The sequence below is a fragment of the Taudactylus pleione genome, unplaced genomic scaffold (assembly GCF_031769625.1).
Source record: "Taudactylus pleione unplaced genomic scaffold, aTauple2 ptg000393l, whole genome shotgun sequence".
Lineage (NCBI taxonomy): Eukaryota > Metazoa > Chordata > Amphibia > Anura > Myobatrachidae > Taudactylus > Taudactylus pleione.
Genome location: NW_028284794.1, coordinates 9,348,826 through 9,367,572, shown reverse-complemented (window position 1 = coordinate 9,367,572; position 18,747 = coordinate 9,348,826). Strand labels below are relative to the sequence as shown.

General features: G+C 47.5%; 1 protein-coding gene across 1 annotated transcript; it reads left to right on the top strand.

Moving 5' to 3' along the window:
• The first annotated feature begins 6,464 nt into the window (after positions 1–6,464).
• Positions 6,465–10,314, top strand: LOC148507459 (transmembrane 4 L6 family member 4-like). Its single transcript, XM_088446045.1, has 5 exons — positions 6,465–6,725; positions 6,875–6,940; positions 7,806–7,978; positions 8,405–8,600; positions 10,051–10,314. Exons 1-4 carry the CDS (start codon positions 6,543–6,545, stop codon positions 8,595–8,597), a joined length of 615 nt encoding a protein of 204 aa, XP_088302171.1. The 5' UTR covers positions 6,465–6,542; the 3' UTR covers positions 8,598–8,600; positions 10,051–10,314.
• The last annotated feature ends 8,433 nt before the right edge of the window (positions 10,315–18,747 follow it).

Sequence of the window (18,747 nt, the reverse complement as noted above, 5' to 3'; positions counted from 1 at the left end):
GCAGCAGGAGCCATTACGTATCCGAGCTGCGTTGTCCAACGCAGCATCGGATGATCTGCGTAACATTGGCCGCCTGCGGTGACCCATGGGGTCACGCAGCCGGCCGCCGCAGTTTAGAGGAAGAGGCCAAGAAATCTATGTCAGCCGACGGAGATCCTGGCTTCTTCCCTCCTCCACAACGGCGGCGACACGCCTCCATTTCTGGAAACGGAGGGCATCGCCGCCCCCTTCCCGCCCACAAAACGGCAGCAGACTGTCAATCACTGACTGCGAGCGAGTTAGCAGGTCCCATTCTGCACGCTCGCAGAATGGGTCCTGAGCCTGCGCAGATTCCCAAACATCGGGAATGTGCGTTCAGCAGTGCACTAGCCACCATCACTAGCGTACACTGCGGAATCAGGGCCACAGATCGGTTTCAAGGGCACAAAACAGAAGTGGGAGAAGGGCTGACATGTTCTATCTTGATTTTAGGCTTCACATGACAACTGCAACTAGCGAAGACCTTTTTATGTCCACTGCACATTGATTCCTACAGCCTCCTATCAGCAAGTACCTATCATTCCATCATTCCATCCTCTCATTTCTCTGTGCACTTGTATCTCTCACTGGTAGGGCACTATGGTTATATGTCAGATGATGTCACCTGTAGATATACGGAGGTTACTCCATGGCTGTTAAAGAAAATTTTCCACGAGGACATTGGAATGCTACGTGACGTGCGCCCAGGGGAGAGAAGGCAGACGCATGCAATGCAGACATGTATGCTCAATAAAAGGAAGTATGTAGGAGCGCTTGTTTGTGAAGATAAGCAATAAAGTTTGTATAACAAATATTTATTACCAATGAATAAATAATGACAACAATAACAATAACAATAAAAAATTAGCACAACTCTGAGCAGTGTTCAGACCGTCCTTGATTATGCCCTATTGGAGTCAATATGTTTGCCCACTGGGCATGCGCACGACGGAGCCGGGCTCCGTCGTGCGCCATGAACGAGACCCGGCTAGCGACGGTTGCTCCGGGTCTCGCACCAAAGGGGGCGAGCTGTCGATGGTGATTGACAGCTCGCCCCGTTTGGTAGGCGTGGCCGGGGGGTGGCTTCACAAACGGAGGCGTTCCCAAGCGAACGCCTGCCGTTTGTGGGCGGCCCCACTGAGATCACCAGTGATGTCAGTGGGAGAGCTTCCAGCTCTATTAGAGCCGGAAACTCTCTGGGGCTTGCGGCCACGAGACCCTACCACAAGGGTCTCGTCGCAAGCCCGATGGTCTTGACCATCGCGACCATCAACCTGGCCGCTCACTATAGCTGTGGGTGGTCCAAAAAAAACAAACGCCCTGATTCAGAGCGAGCGCTCGTTCAGAGCGTCCGGCTCTGACTCAGGGCCACTGTTCCTAAAAATGGATACAATCCTGGTGTGTACAGGAATGGATACAGTGTAACTTCTTGGGTTACAGTGTGATATTACCAGCAATGGTGGAGTGACTGCTGCAGGGAGCCGCTTGATGGATAGGAATAAATGGTCCTATGAACACCAGGAGCAAATTATGTGGAGGAAAAAGGGTAAACCACCTGATAGCAAATATGTAACTTGCAAATATATATTAAGTTACCAGTGGTGTCTCTAATGTCCACAGCCCCTAGTGAAGAGGTGCTCTGGAATGAGATTCAGCTCTACCGCTCTTCAGCGGGAGCGTGGGTGCAGGCTCGTTAGCAGGAGCGTGGATGCTGGCAGGCTGGAGAATAAGTTGCTCTATAGCTGGCAGGATGCGCCACCTGTGCTGTGAATCAGCGGCTCGCGGCAGACTCCCGGCAAGAAGTGGAAGGTCCGTGGATGACGGCTAGTCAGTAGCCCCAGCGTCTCGCAGCGGGCTTCCGGCACAAGGGAAAAGGACCCGAGCAGCACTCAAGGAAAGATACATTTGCCAGCATCGCATCCCCCATAGAAACCTATGGGGGAGGCGGCTGCCGGCGGCAATGGAGGGATCGCAGCAGGTACCTGCTGCGGTCCCTCCTTCATACATCCGGGGGGATACTTAGTATTTGAGGTAAACCCCCGAAAACAGGTGTTTTCGGGGAATTTACCTCAAATTAACTTTGATAAATGGGCTCCAAAGTGACTTTCATTGCCAGTCTCCTGGCTTCCTAGCACAATACAACATGAAAGGGAATCAGTATGTATTGAGTTCAAATCCCGACGCTGGTAACCCGGTAGGGGTGAAGATCCCGACAGCGGATTTCAGTAAGTACTGCTAACCCTCCCTTAGGGGTGCCTAACCCTATCCTCCCCCCCTAGTGCCTAACCCTAACCTCCCCCCCCTAACCCTTCCTTAGGGGTGCCTAACCCTAAGTGCCTAAACCTAACCTCTCCATCCCCGCAGCCTAAACTAAGTCTCCGGGGTGGTGCCTAACCCTAGCCTCCCCCAGGGGATGCCTAACCCCCCCCCCTTCCCCTAGCCTAACCCTCCCGGGGGGGTGCTTAGCCCTAAGTCCCCCCCCGGTAGCCCTAAAACCTAACCCTCCCATGGCTGTCCGTGCCCAGCTTACCTCCGTCTGGTATGACGGCCGTCGGGCTCCCGGCATAGGTCTAACTACGCCAGTCATTAGTACCCTGCCGGGATTTGACAGTCGGGAAGCCGGCGGTCGGCATTTCGACCATCGGCTTCCTGACTGCATCCCCGTGAAAGACCCACAACCAGCACCACCAGACAATATGGTAAATGTAATAGGGGTCTGAGTTTTGTGTGCAGGATAAACTCTGACTTTCTTGCACATTTAAAGGTCCAAGTTTGTCCCACAACTCAGCAAATGTAATAGCCTGCGAACTTGTTAGTTTGAGGCTATTACATTATGCGAGTCCGTGTGAGTTTTGTTCTGTGAAAACACGGAACCCTCATAATGCGACTTTCATAGATCAGTGACATCCATGAAGGCTTTTGTGTTAAAAAAAAAAAAGTTAAAAAGAAAAACAACGTGGGGTCCCCCCCTAAAAGCACAACCAGCATCAGGCTTTTCTGAGCTGGTCCTAGTTGTAAAAATCCATGGGAAAAACATGTAGGGTTCCCCTGTATTTTCATCAACCAGCAGCGGGCTCTTTCTACCGGGGGTGTAATGCCACAGAAGGGGGACGCCTTCACCGGATTCTCGGCCAAAGCTTTATCATCTGACCGCTAATCAGCCCAGGCCGGGGAAACCTGGGGCGGTATGGAGCCCCCAATAAATGGGTTTCCCCTCTTTAGGGCACCCCAGGCTGAGCTGATAGCTCAGGGCTAGGCTATCCCTGGCACCCCTGGGCAGTGGGTGCCGGGTTGATTGTGTAAAAAATAGATTGAATAATATTGCCTTTTACAGCAGAACTAGAGGTCCCAGCAAGCCTCCCCCCACATGATGACACTTGAAGAATCACAAGTAACAGCATGTGGAGAATTAAGGGCCCGCTGGTACCTCTAGTTCACCTGCAAAAGAAATGTTAAAATAAACACAGGACACGGACACAGATGGTTGTAATATTTTATTTCACATGCACTCACTCACACATCTGGGGTGTGCGCATATTACAGTGGGAAGGGAAGTTAGCGATAGGATTGTTACAGTGGGCTGGGATTGGTGGGGATATTACAGTAGACTAATGGTTGGAAAGCGGTGGGGACTTTGCAGTGGACTTGGATTGGATGGGTGGATGGAATGGATGGATGGGGATTTCCAGTGTCAGAGTGGAAAGAACTAGTTACCCTGTAACTTATTATTCCTGAAAATAGATAAGTGGAAGTACAGGAAATCATGCACACTAGGGTTAATTTTTGAAAGAAGCCAATTGAGCTACCAGAATGTTTTTATAGTGTGAGAGGAAACCAGAGTACCCAGAGGGAACTCATGCAAACATGGAGAGTACGTACAAACTCCACACATTGCTCATTGCTATGAGACGGTAATGCTAACCACTACCCCAACCGTGCTGCCAGGCCTGTGTCTGAAGGTAACACCAGGTCGAGAGAACCAGTAGGAGAAGGTCGATTGATGCAGGGGGATCGTGTGGTGGTGAAGGTAATTGGAGGGGGGGGGAGACTTTTTATTAGATATTTATTGTTTCGGTTTTTCTGAAAAACGAACACACCCGAACTTAGGGTTTCCCACTTCCGAGTCGAATAGAGTCCGGCTCGGATAACTTTTGGGAGTCAAATCGTGTCACGACTTGGGTCTGCGGATTTAAAAAAAAATAATTCTCGGGTTTTGGATTGCATGTAAACCATACATGCTGACTTTCTGGCTGACCCCTACTGGAGGGGTCAACCAGGTAGGCGCTACAAGGGGTGTAGCGACGGCAATGGTGTCATTGCGACACCGCACCCTGCTTTAAAATGCCGAGAGTTCTGTCATTGTAAAGCAAGGGTACAATGACGCGAATCAGCGTGAATTGCGTCATCGGCACCCTCCTTGACCACCCCCTTTCGCCAGGTAAGTGTGGGTGGTGGTGTGGGGGGAGGTGGCGGCAAGTCCGCAAGACTTGCCCTCTTGCGGGGGGCTGGGAATGCCATCCGATTTTCCGGAGCCTTCTGGCCATCGTGAGAGGGTCAGCAAGTATAGCAATCCAAGACCAAATCCCAGCCAAAACCGTTAAGTGTGGTTTTGCCAAAACACGGGGATCCATCTCTACTTCTAATGTAAGGAGGCTGGGGTAGGGGGTGAGGAATTAAAGATGAGGGCTAGCCGATTAACAGCATGAGAAATACATTTATAGGCTGATGAGGGCAGGTTATTTGATGGTGGGGTCTCTATAATGTAATAGGGATCACTGATTGCTAGCCTTTCCATATTTAATGTACTTATCCCTTTTTCTAAACAGGGCCCCAAGATTGCAGCATCCAGACACACAATAGCAGCAGGCAGTGAGATCTGCAGTAACAGGCAGGGGTGTGGGTGCCATGGTTGACGACATTCTGACTGCCCCTTCCGGGAGGGAGCAGCCAGACCGGCATGGCAGGGGGGCGTGGCTGGCGCAAGGGGCGGGCAGCTTATTGTCATTTGTGGGTGGAGCAGGGGTGTGGTCATGCGATCGCATAATTTTGGCCCCGCCCTGCTACACATTGCCAATATTACAGGGATTGAGAAGCCCCCTCTTCGGGGCTTTCTCAGTTTATCACGGGGGTGGGGGGAGGGGTCGGAGGGATCGGATGTGACACTACGTTAGAACGCCGTTTTATGGGCGTGTATAAATTGGCCACTGCAATTGCATACGCAGCATGAGAGCCCTGTGCGCGCCAGGAGAGCTGCCGAGTCTGGCTGGTCAGACCTTCCGCAAGGGCAAGATGGCCGCCGATGTGTGTCGATGTTACCGATATTTCCGCAAGTATGCATCGTCGCATGCAGGTAAGAAGGCAGCAGTGGGCGTCTATATACTCGGGTGATATTTACAGTCATTAGCATATTTTCGCAGCTGCCTTCGCATTAGGGTCCATCTCTGAATCAGGCCCTCGGTCCATACCCAGCAGAGAGGCAAGGGTTCCACAACCAGACACAGACAACGAGAGAAGAAACTTATGCAAAATAAAAAATAATCTAGATTTATTCCTAGTAACCCAAAAATTACTGGAATGGGTCACTATTATAGTATAACGTGTTTGGTTCAAAAAACAATACATATTTACACATTAGTAGCAGGTCCCAATAACCTACTACAGATTTCATATCATTGATAACCTGAGTTACGGTTAACTCTTTGTGCACACGTTTGGGCCCTTATAGTGTATTTGCCACTGAAGGTCACATAGCATTGTTGCAGCGCTGATATATAACGTGGGATGAGCGTCTCCATATCACACATAGAAGTTGTGTGTAATAATGGCTTCCTCTCACCAAATCTGATGCCACTTCCCCTCCAAAAAGTAGTCACTGCAAACAGCTCGGCCTTTTATTCTAAGCCCCAGCCACTCTTCTGTTTTTTTCTTTGCCTCTCTCTCGGCTCTGCTGATCACCGTGCAATGGCGTCCCCACAGCTCTCCTGTCCCCACAGCTCCGCCACTCCTCCAACTCATCATTTTTATTTATTTTTTAATTAACTTTATTTAAAAATGACACTGGCTTCAGCCCCTTTCCAAAATGGCAACTGTGGGGGCATCATTACACCCTGCTGAGTTCTTTATTTCCCAGGTGCATACACAGTAAAAATGATTTACTCAACTACGTCCAACATCGACAAAGCCTGCGACTCAAACCCAGGCCTATGATGTCCTCTGATGGGGTAAACACTAATTACGGATATATCTATTTTAAAAAAAAATATATATTTTTTGCATCTCACTGTGCTGTTTATTGTGGTGCGATACATTCATTGTGTCATTGTGTGATACTGCAGCACAGTGCGTCACAGGCTCCCCTATCTCCCTGTGTGTGAGATGAAGTCCAAATTCCACTGTCCTGTGACTCAGACCCTCTTATCTTCGGGGCTGGGGCTGGGGAATATAAGGGACCCGGATCAGACTCCTCTCTACAGTTCCTCCTTCTCCTGCTCGGCTCCGTACTTCCAGCTCATCCCGATCTCACCATGTGCACTGGGAAATGCGCAAAGTTTATTGGAATCTCGCTGTTCCCCCTGTCAGCCATCTCTATCATCTGCAATATCATCCAGCTCTTTCCAGGATGGGACACTGAGCCAATTTCCAATGCAGGAGATCATATGACACCAGAAGTTTTGTTCCTAGGAGGGGTTATAGGAGGCGGGATACTGGTAAGGGTCTTCGCTTCTATAATTTATATATATATATATATATATACTTTAAGCTGTGCCCACTCATGGCACCACAAGACAGTTCATTTTCCGTTATCTCCTCCTATCCCATTGCCCTCAAGTAACAGATGACTATTTCCTCACCCCAGGTCCTGGTTCCAGCTATCCACATCCAGGCGACAGGACGAGAGGGCTGCTGCAATAACCGCTGCGGGGTAAGAACCCGGCTGATTATTATCTAGACCTAGTACCACTATTATAACTTATACTATAAGTACTATAAATACTATACTATAAGTCTGTGCATCTGCCAGCAATGGAGACTCGCAGGAAACATCCTCACATTTCATAGGTTTTTTTTAAGAGAAGTTTTCCCAGTGACCGAATTCACTCTTTTGATGTATAGTTATTATTATTAAGAATCTTCATCCATCTAAAGATCTATGAGTGATTCAGCGCTGACACCAATGTCGTCTGTAATGAGGGTCTGCCCAACTTTGTGGGTACAGAGGATAACAGTTATAGGGGCATTTCACAATAGAAAGAGCCATGCGAGGTGATGGGGCAGCTTCCACATATGTACTGCACCTCCTCCCCCCACCAACACCAACTTTAAAAGTTGACGTACGGAGTGGTATTTGATTAAATCACCCTGGAGCCATAGATCTCTCAGGCACTTGTTAATCCAGAGCTGCTGCTAGATTGACCTAGTTATAAGACCCAGGTCTCAGCTTATAGGAGGTTGTCTGTAAGATGTAGGGGGGGAGATATCAGTCTATGTAGCAGAGATGACCCCAATTTTACTAAACTGTTCCCCTCATTCCGCATTGGTTAGGGTCATAATAAAACATTTCTAGTCCCACCCTGACCACAACATGGAGCAGAATGAGTTGATGATGGCTGTGGCGGCTCTATTCATGGAATACAGAGATGTATAAAGCGTGTGGAATGGCATTTCTCGCACTGGCTTAGTTAAAGTGAAATGCAAAGATATTTTATTTTTATCATTGGAGTTGATGCCGTTTGGCTATTGTATTTCTTCTACCGGGCACCTAATGTTTTACCTCTTCACTCCCATAGATGTTCCTGTCCATCCTGTTTGCTTTAATTGGGGTTGTTGGATCCGCGTATGGCTTTGCGGTGTCTATCGTGGGCATGGTGCGTGGGCCTACGTGTTATTTTCTCGTAAACTCCACCGCTACATCTTACCATACTTGGGGCCGTCCCTTTGACACGAATCTTACAGATTTAAGGTGAGACTTTCAGGTTATCGCTTTATTACATTTCAAGCTGCGCGCTCGCTTCCCTGGGCTTGTGGATACCCCTGCAAATATAAATGGTGCAAAGTGTCTTTGTCTCCTCATGTAATGTCCACGATAGCTTAAATGGACAGACTGGGGAGACATCTCTGCTGTGTTTATTACACGTAACCTTTAATTGAATTGGGTGAACAGGAGCACTGCCAGAATGCGTAAACTGCCTGCCAATAAAAGTAAGACCAGGTCCAATCTCTGACACCCCCGCGGTCCCTTTATCTGAAAACAAAAAGCTTGGCCTCCTCTTGCAAGGCAGTGAACCACCCATTTATCTCATCCATAGAACCCCGTCCCGCAGAACACATCTCGGTGGTGCACTTTGTTACCAACAACTTAACTTGTTGTTTCTCTTCTCTTCTGCAGTAATGAAAATTACCTGTTCAACAAAGACTTCTGGGACACATGCATCGAACCCAAGGGTGTGGCGGAATTTAATATAATCCTGTTTTCTATGATTCTTTCTACAACCGGCATCTCCCTGATCCTGTGCACCATCCAGGTGGTAAACGGCCTCTTTGGCTGCCTGTGCGGTACCTGCGGGAAGGATAAAGACTAAAGAGTGAGTTAGAACTTTCCATGTACTTCATACATATGTCCATGACCGCGTTTAGTAAATTGCTGTAAAACATATCTGGACAATGTGCATCATGTTATTGTCAGTTCTTAGTGAATCCAGTACTGCAATATTCACTGCAAATACTTGTGTATTATAAGGGATAGCATACACCCAGAGCTGCTCTTAGCATTAGGCGCTATGGGCAGCATGGTAGCACGCTGGTTAGCACTCCCTCACAGCACTGGGGGCCATGGGTTAGATTCGAACCAGGGATCAATGTGTGTGTTTATGTTTATAACTTTATCTATATATATATATATATATATATATATATAAATAATACACACACACACAGTATGTATACGTATATAAGTATATATATATACATGCACAGTATGTGTGTGTGTGTGTGTATGTATATATATATATATATTATATATATATATATATTTATATTGAAGGGTAATAGTCAGCGGCACTTGGAGACTGGTACACAATCATTTAATGTGTTCCTTACACATAATACTTGCACAAAGTCTCCATTTGTCCTGGTTTTAATCAGCTACACAACAACCTGTGTAATTCACATATACCGAATTGAAGGCTAAAGGGTTGAGGTGGCAAGCCTATATATGTATGTATATCTTCATTGACAAACTGAATAAGCTCACGTCATTTAATAAATCTATAGTTGTGTGTGTGTGTGTATATATATATATATGTATAAAATATATGTCCATGGATCGGCACTCTCTGCAAACAAAATGATGTATTTACCCCGTTGCCAGCAGCAGCATGGTTAAATGCTATAATAAACAGAGAGGATAGATGCGGCACTCAGGGGTTTCAGTAAATCACACATTTCGTCCTGAAGAAAATGCACAGTCATTGAAATGTTGACCCCAGGAAAAATTGGTATTGTGTGATTTATTGAAACCCATGAGTGCCGCATCTATATATATATATATATATATATATATATATATATATATATATAAAACTATGTATGTATATGTGTGTATAACTAAAATCAGCCATTATATATATTTAATCTACATGCTGATATAGGTATATAAACACGTACTGAGGGGAATGTGTAACATATATGTAGACCAGTGATTCCCAACCTCGGGTCTCAAGGCACACTGACAGTCCAGGTTTTAGTGATATCCATGCTTAAGCACAGATGGTTAAATCAAAATATCTAAGGTACTAATTAAGTCACCTGTGCTCAACTATGGCTATCCTTAAAACCTGGACTGTAAGTGTGCCTTGAGTACCGTGGTTGGGAACCCCTGATGTAGAGTATACAATATATACCACATGCATAGTATGTATTATACTGGTACAGTATAATATTAATACATAAGCAATGTAGAGCATGTTGCAATTATTTATTTTTGCCTGGATTTTGCTTTTTGGTCACTTACTTGTTAAACCTTTTATGTTTCAGGTTTATTCACTGCTAGCTCATCCAAGTGTAAAAAGTCATCAGCCCCCACCCATCCCACTTCAAAGGCTGGTTCCTTTGATAGAAGCCGCCCCCTCTGACAGAGCACGGGGGTTACCCCCGGTATGCGTTGAAGACAGAAGGGATTGGTGATCCCACCCCCTACGAGGCAGAATGAAGGGCCCTGCCAGACTGACTCGTCCTCACAGAGAGGATTCTGGGAATGGCGCCTGATATGTACATAACCGTTATATTTGTATATATAATTTATACCAAATTCAGTTTGTGAATAAACAAAGAAGTTCATACAGATTTACGTCGCTTTTCTTCTGCGTAATACAAATTAAATATTACCCTTCTGATCCGATATTTCACTCTCTCGGGCACATATATTATCCTTGCTATCTGATGGGACAGTACCCAGGTGATCAGATCTTTCTGACAAATAATAAAAATAACCCAGTTTTCTAAACCTAAATTAATTCTGAAATTATACCGCAGCAACCAATCAGGACTAACGTTACTTTTCTAGTGCAAGTTAGTCAATGAAAGCAAGTGTCTGATTGGCTGGTGTTTGAATGAAGGAACAATATTATCATTATTATTATTATTTATTTATATGGGGCCTGCAGAGCCTTACATAGTACATAAACCGCACCAGTGCAAGCATAACAAGAAAAGTGCAAAAGACTTACAGCACAAAACATGGCAGAATATGGGATACAAGCTGTATAACCATTGCTGCATCAACCGTCATCATACCCACAAAAGCAGTGACGGCTTAACCCAAAGGTTTGGTGCCATTGTAGGCAGTGGGGAGGAGGCGATGGTATAGTTGAGGGAGGGAAAAGCACATGAGGGCAGAGAGCTTATAGTCAGGGGCGTAACTCCCAGAGACAATGGAGGCGCTTGCCTATGGGCGCCAAGCCCTGAAGGGGCTCTTCCATCTATAGCATGTACAGCAGCACTTGTGTGGTTCACAGGGGAGTACGAGTGTGACCACTGATCTTCCACTGCAGCAACGCACCTGCTGCTGCTGTAGTATTGCTCAGCTCTGTCTTGGGAGCCCTGTTAACATCTGCAATAGAAGATAGGATGAGCCTGCGCTGCAGCAAGCAATGGTGCACCCGCTACAGTGAGTTGGTACCCGAGGCACCTGTCTGATCTATGCCAGGAACCACTGGTACAGAGAGCCACCTGCCGGAACCGCTTATTCTGCATCACAACAAATGGTGGCTCACCAGCATATGCTGCTGCAGAGTCGGCTGACTCTAACTTGCCTCCGGGCAACTGGGATGAACTTACGCCCCTGCTTATAGTCTATCCTCTTTCATAAGTTGTCTATAGTCTGATAACCTCTAATCATCATTAACCTACTTCACTAATATCTATATATCTAGAAATGACGACAGACACAGAAATTGCTATTTAAATAAGGTCACAACTTTTTATTATTTCATTTTTAACTAATCAAATTTTTATTAGAAAAGAAGGTGGCCAAAGAAAGCATCTCAGCTCTAGCCCAAACATTCTTCACTATCAAATGGGGGGAGGTCGGCTGTACACCCCCCGACGCAAACTGAGCCGTGGAGGCCTAAACTCCCCCATCTATTGGCTTAGCACTGCTGGGGCCCAACCTTAATGAAGAAGCCCATTGGGCAGAGACAGCTCGCCCTGCGAAAGGGAAGGTGCCCCCAACAGCTACCACTTGCGTCCACTATTGGCCGCTGAGAAGCAATGCTTTCCCGCCAAAGCAGCGATCACTAAAATCGCAGCCCGCCACCAAGTGACCCTATAACTATTTTTCCAATATTGAAAAAATTTCCTGAAGGAACACTCTCATCCCATCTTCACTAAGATGAATCCCATCATTGTGGAAGGTTAATGGGTCATCATACCGGATACCCGGATGCCTTGCCACAAGGCCTCCTAACCTAATGATGTGTTTGCCAACCGCAGCATTAACTTTCCTACGTATGCAGTCAATTACCGGTCCTTTGTGAGGGCACCTCCAGACCCGACGCTGTACTATGTCTGACCAAACAATTTGCATTGAGTTATAAACTGAATGCCATTTATCAACATCTGCCCTTATGTTAATTATAAGTTTTATCCCTGTCCAATTTCCTAAGTCATTACCCCCTGCATGTATGACTAGGCATCCCGGGGGTCCCCATTTTTTTATGGAATCCTCAATTAAACAATCCATACCCTCCCACTTTAGACACCTGATACCTACCCACCTAACCCTCCGACCATTGAGCAATGTAGTAGCCTCCATGGCCAATGCCGAGTGGGCCGCCCAATAAATGAACGAGTGACCCACGAACCAGACTTCTAAAGAGGTCCGGAGAACATCTGTAACAGATATAATCCGACATATAATTAATAATAAATCCAACCAATCAACGCCATGCTCACACAAACAACATGAAACATAAAAGGTTGGGATGGGGAGGGGGGGAAAGGGGAGTGGAGCGCAATAGAACGGGCAACCCAGACGAAGGAAAAACCTGTTATAATAAAAAAAAACCTTAGTTAAAGGGAAAAAATTTAGGGCAAATCCCTTCGTACCCCCACAATAGTGGCGAGTTAAATGACTATGGGCTCTATTTATTAACATTATTTTTACTAAAATAAAGTGAAAAAGGGTGTTTTCACACCCTTTTCACATTATTTTAGTTTCACCTGTAGTTATTACAGGGCAATTGGAGTAGAATTAGTAAAATTCTACTCCAACCCCCAGTATCACTTATTTTTAGTAAAGCAGATCGCATTTCCCATAATTGTAATGGGAAATGTGATCTGTGTGCAAGTTACTAAAAATAAATTGTAAAAAAATACCGGGGGAAGCCCTGTGATAATAACGCCACCTGGAGGTGGCGTTATCCAGGTCTTCCCCGGTTACCTGGCTCCCACTCTGCTCTAACGGGGAGAGCAGAGGCGGGAGCCGGTACCAGTAATCAGCTATGTGGTCTAAATAGACAGCAAGCTGATTGCTGTAAAAAAAAGAAAAAAAAAATTAAACATTTTTTTTTTCACTTACCTGAATCCAGGGACCGGTGATCGGGCCTCCGGTGATGGCTCCTCTCCGGTCAGCTGGTCTCCCACAGTGCACTGGGGCCCGGTCATCAGGTGATCGGGCCCCAGTGCAGTATGGGAGATCACCTGATCGGGAAGCCCGGAGAAGACCACCGGAGGCCAGGAGGATGCAGGTAAGTGTAATGAAGGGAGGGGGGATCGCAGGGGGGTGGAGGGGGGTCCGCGGGGCGGGGCTTAGCGCCGGGGGGCGGGGCTTAGCATCGGTGGGGGGTAGTAGCGGTGGTCGGTCGGCGCATGCGCGGGCTCTTAGTCGCGGTATTTTTTCCGAAAATACCGCGACTAGAGTGCGGATGGGATCCGCAGGGACAGAGCTTTATCGCAAGCTCTGTCCCTGCAAGGGATTTATAGTAAATCCCTGTGATATTGCCTGAATTCGCAATGCGAATTCACTCGGTAATATCACACTACAATCCGCATTCAATATGCGGATTGTAGTAAATAGAGCCCTAAGCCTGGGTTTACCCCGCAGGGAGCGCATAATGCCTAAAGCTGCGCCTTACTGCGAATGTACTTCTTATACGCTGCTGACTTCCATCTGCCAAGTTCTTTAATGGCCGGTTCAGAGCAACCCGCTTCCGCTGCGCAAGTGACCGCCCCTATACGGAACAAATGTGTGCCATATACTGCTACATCCAACCCCAAAAATACTAAGCATCGCTTAAACACTGCAGAAAACTGAAATCTAGTAAGTGGTGAGCCATCTGAATGCGCCAACCAATGCTCACTATCCTTGGGACGTACTCTTGAGTAATTTTCTGCTAAGGTTACCGGGCACACCTCTCTAACAACTTGGGCTGGAACCGTCACCCATTTTCCCTTACCTAGCTGATCTGTTTTCGACCTATGAATTTTACACAGGAGGGCCTTAGGCTTTTGTACCACATTCTTTCCAAGAAGACCAGACTGCATGGACTGCTTGGAGGCGGCTACTAGTTCACAAACCCTAAATGCTCCAAAGAAGGCCATGGAGAATGCGGTCTGAAACAATATTATTTCAAACTCATTGGAAGCTACATTGGGCAAACAACTAATTAGATCCTTAAGCAAGTCCAAGTCAATGGGACATCTCCTATCCTCCTTTACTCCTTCCGATTTGGCCCAACCCTTCATCGCTTTTGTAATTAAAAATGATTTTGTGGGGTCATTTCTACCCTGCATCTTTGAGAAATATGAAATCCCTGCCAATGCTGTAGCAGTCGACGCTCTAGATCGACCTTGTTTGTAACACCCCCAAACAAATGCACTTAAGCTCTGCTCGCAGGTCTTACCTTCGCATAAACTAGAAACCCGAAACTGCTCCCAATCTTTCCATGCTTTGAAATAGGCCCGTCTCGTGGACGCCGCCAACACCATGGCAGCTAATCCTTCTAACCCGTCTCGATAATCTGCCAGACAGAGGAAGGGCATTTTAAACCTTGGAGATTCGCCTTGGGAGCGAGCGCTCTGAATTTCAACCACTGGAAACGTGAAAGCGCGTCGGCGATGCGATTGGCTACTCCTGGGACATGTTTCGCCTGAAAAAAGACATTTGCCTCCAAACACTTAAGCACTAAATGTCGTAAAAGATGCAACGCCAAAGGTGATTCAGCTCTCTGATTATTGATAGCTTGTACCACCCCTAAGTTATCACACCAGAACACAATGTTCCGGTTGCGAAGTTGCTGCGCCCATAATTCAACTGCAACAACTATTGGAAAAAGCTCCAATAGCAGTAGGTTTGCGGTCAAACCGGAAGTATGCCAAGCTTGAGGCCACTGCTCCGCGCACCATTCCCCATCTAGGTAAGCACCGAAACCTACCGAACCTGAAGCATCTGTAAACAGTTGCAAGCAGGGGCTGTCTGTGGGCCCACTCAACCAAATCCTAACCCCATTAAAGTCCCTTAAGAATGACAACCACATGGTCAGATCATCCTTTATTTCCCTAGATAATCTAATTTTATGATGCGGAGAAGTGAGCCTGGCTGTAGCTCTTTCAAGCTTCCTACAGAAAACCTTTCCAACCGGTATCACCCTGCATGCAAAATGCATTAAACCTAAAAGGGATTGAACTTCCTTGAGTTCAATCTTGTTACCTGATAAAGAACCGCTTATCTGTTTCGTTAATCGCTGTACCTTGTCTAATGGTAAACGGCAGCATCCCATTACCGTATCAATTTCGATACCTAAGTAAGACAAACAGGGTGTAGGACCCTCCATCTTATCTTGGGTACTCCCAAAACCTTAAACAGCGCCTGTATTGAAAACAATGTTTTCTTACATGCCTCACTATCCAGAGATCCGACCACCAGAAAATCGTCCAAATAATGAGCGACCCCAGTGTGACCTGTACCCGCTTGCACACACCATTGCAAAAAGGTACTAAACCTTTCAAAGAAAGCACATGATATTGCGCAACCCATAGGTAAACAACGATCAATGTAATATTGTCCTTTAAACCTGAAACCCATCAACCTGAAGGGTTCCGGATGCAAAGGCAACAGGCGAAAAGCCGATTCAATGTCGATTTTAGCTAACATAGCCCCTGGACCAAAACTTCTAATTAATGCCAAAGCTTCCTCAAAGGACTGATACTTTACGCTGGCAATCTGAGGATCAATGGCCTCATTTACTGAAGTACCTGCTGGGTAAGAAAGATGTTGAATTAAACAGAATTTTCCTTCTGTCTTTTTTGGTACAACACCCAAGGGTGAGATGCACAATTTTTGTATAGGTGGGCTGTTAAACGGCCCAACCATCCTACCTAATTTTAGCTCAACATCTAACTTAGCCTGCACCTCCTCAGGAAAATCCCTGGCGGAACGAAGGTTGCGCAAAGCAGTGGCAACCACCGGTCTGCAAACAGGAATTCTAAAACCCACAGTAAAACCTTCCCTAAGAAATTCGGCATCAAACTTGTTTGGATACCACCCCAACCATTTTGATAATTGCACTGGGGTAGGAGCTCTATTTAACTCATTTACGAGATTCTGTTGCCGAGGGAGTTGTTGCAGCCGTTCCTCTCTGACATTCCTTTGCAGAATGCCCTCCCCCACAATTGGAACAAAGGCGTCGAAAACGACAGCTCGCCCCCCCGATCGCATTGGCCCCCATTGAAAGCAAAACATTTCCCTTTTTGACGTCAGGCATCGAGCACCATAGAGTTAAGTTTTCAGCCTCCCAGGATGCACTAGGGTTCCCCTCCTATACCCCACCCCCGAGCCAAGGCATCTCCGTTACGTACCAAGCCATAGGCCGGAGGAGGAGAAGGAAGAGAGAGAAAAAAGATCTGGACACACACAAGAATCACATTCTCACCAGAGGGAGAAGGAAAAACCGTTGACCAGAGTAAAGCCCATCTGCAGCCCAGGTACGACAGGGCGTATAGAAATAGAGATAACAAGGGTAAGTTCTTACCATATCTCATATTTTCTACTTCAGGGTCCATAGGGTATCCACAGGATACCTTGGGGATGTCCCAAAGCAGTATCCTTCAAGGGTGGTGACGCTCCTGTGCTGAAAGGAGAATCCGCCGCCCGAAGGAAGCATCCTGAGAGGCAAAGGTGTCAAACGCGTAATACCTCACAAAGATATGGACAGAGGACCACGTGGCAGCCTTGCAGATCTGGACTGCAGAGGCACCATGTTGAGCTGCCCACGAGGGACCCACAGACCTAGTGGAATGAGCCATCACAGAGGATGGAACCGGCAGGCCTTCATGAAGATAAGCTTCTGAAATGGCCATACGGATCCAAGCTGCCAAAGTTTGTTTTGAAGCAGGCCAACCCTTTTTACGGAAGCCATAGAGGACAAACAAGGCATCCGACTTCCGAAATGAAGAAGTGCGGTCAACATAAGTCCTTAAGGCCCGCACCACATCCAAAGTGGCCTCACCCACTGAAAGACCAGGTGAGTTAAAAGCCGGCACAACGATTTCTTCGTTAATATGAAACCGGGAAAAAACTTTGGGAAGAAATTCAGGACGAGTGCGCAGCACTGCCCTGTTCCCATGAAAAATCAAGAAAGGGGGTCTACAAGAGAGCCCCTAAATCAGAAACACGTCTGGCCGAAGCGATGGCCAGAAGGAAAACAGTCTTAGCTGTTAGCCATTTAAGATCCACTGAGCCCAGTGGTTCAAACAGCGGTCCCTGGAGAGCCCTCAGGACCACAGCCAAATCCCAAGGCGCCACAGGTGGAACAAAAGGCGGCTGAATTCGCAGAACGGTGCGCACATCAGGCATTGTAGCAATCCTACGATGGAACCAGACAGACAGGGCAGAAACCTGCACCTTCAAAGAAGCAAGGCGAAGCCCATGGTCCAGTCCCGCTTGTAGGAAGGCTAGTACTCTAGACAGACGAAATTCCCGAGGTGCATAACCTCTCGGCCGACACCACTGGAAAAACGTATGCCACACACGATGGTATATTCTCGCGGAAGACGGTTTCCGAGCTCTGAGCATGGTTCGCACTACAGAGCTGGAAAAACCCCTGGACCTTAACATGGCCGTCTCAACAGCCACGCCGTCAAAGACAGCCGAGTCAGGTCCGGGTGAAGACAGGGACCCTGTGACAGAATGTCCGGTCGTAACGGCAACGGCAGAGGACTGTCCACGGACAGACCCTGAAGGTTCTTTGAACCAGTGCCGTCTGGGCCATGCGGGAGCTATCAACAGAAGCGTCCCTCCTTCCTGTTTGAATTTCCGGATTACCCGCGAAAGAAGGAAAACCGGAGGAAACCGGAACGTCCACCGAACGGACAGAGCATCCACCAGAGATGCCTTTTCGTCTCTTGTGCGAGACCCGTACACCGGCAACTTGTTGTTTTGCCGGGACGCCATGAGGTCGATCTCTGGAAGACCCCACCTGTCCACCAGCAGTTGAAAAACATCCGGGTGCAGGGACCATTCCCCCGGATGAACGTCCTGGCGACTGAGAAAGTCCGCCTCCCAGTTCAGCACTCCCGGGATGAATACTGCTGATATAGCCAGGAGATTGCGCTCCGCCCATACCAGGATCCAGGACACCTCTACGAGAGCCGCCCAACTTCGGGTTCCTCCCTGCCGATTTATGTAGGCCACGGTGGTAGCGTTGTCCGACTGGACCTGCACTGGGTGACCTTGGAGAACCCGATGTGCCTGCTGGAGAGCATTGAACACCGCGCGGAGCTCCAAAATGTTTATTGGAAGCTCTGCTTCTGCCTGAGTCCACCTGCCCTGGAACAAGTGCGGACCCGAGACTGCTCCCCAGCCCCGAAGACTGGCGTCCATTGTCAACAGGACCCAATTCGCCACCCAGAATGGACGACCCTTGTTGAGATGGGTCGTCTGTAACCACCAGGCTAAGGACAGGCGAACCTCCGGAGTGAGCACCATCGTCTGGGATTTTAGAGACTGAGGCAGCCCATTCCATTTGGACAGGATCAGATGCTGCAGGGGTCTGGAGTGAAACTGGGCATATTCCACCATGTCGAATACCGACACCATGGAGCCCAGTAACCTCATCGCCGAATGCAGAGACACCCGGCGGCTCTGCAGACAACTGCGCACCTTCAACTGCAAGGCAGAGATCTTTTCCCCCGTCACAAAGATCCTTTGCTGTCCGGAGTCCAATAAGGCTCCGA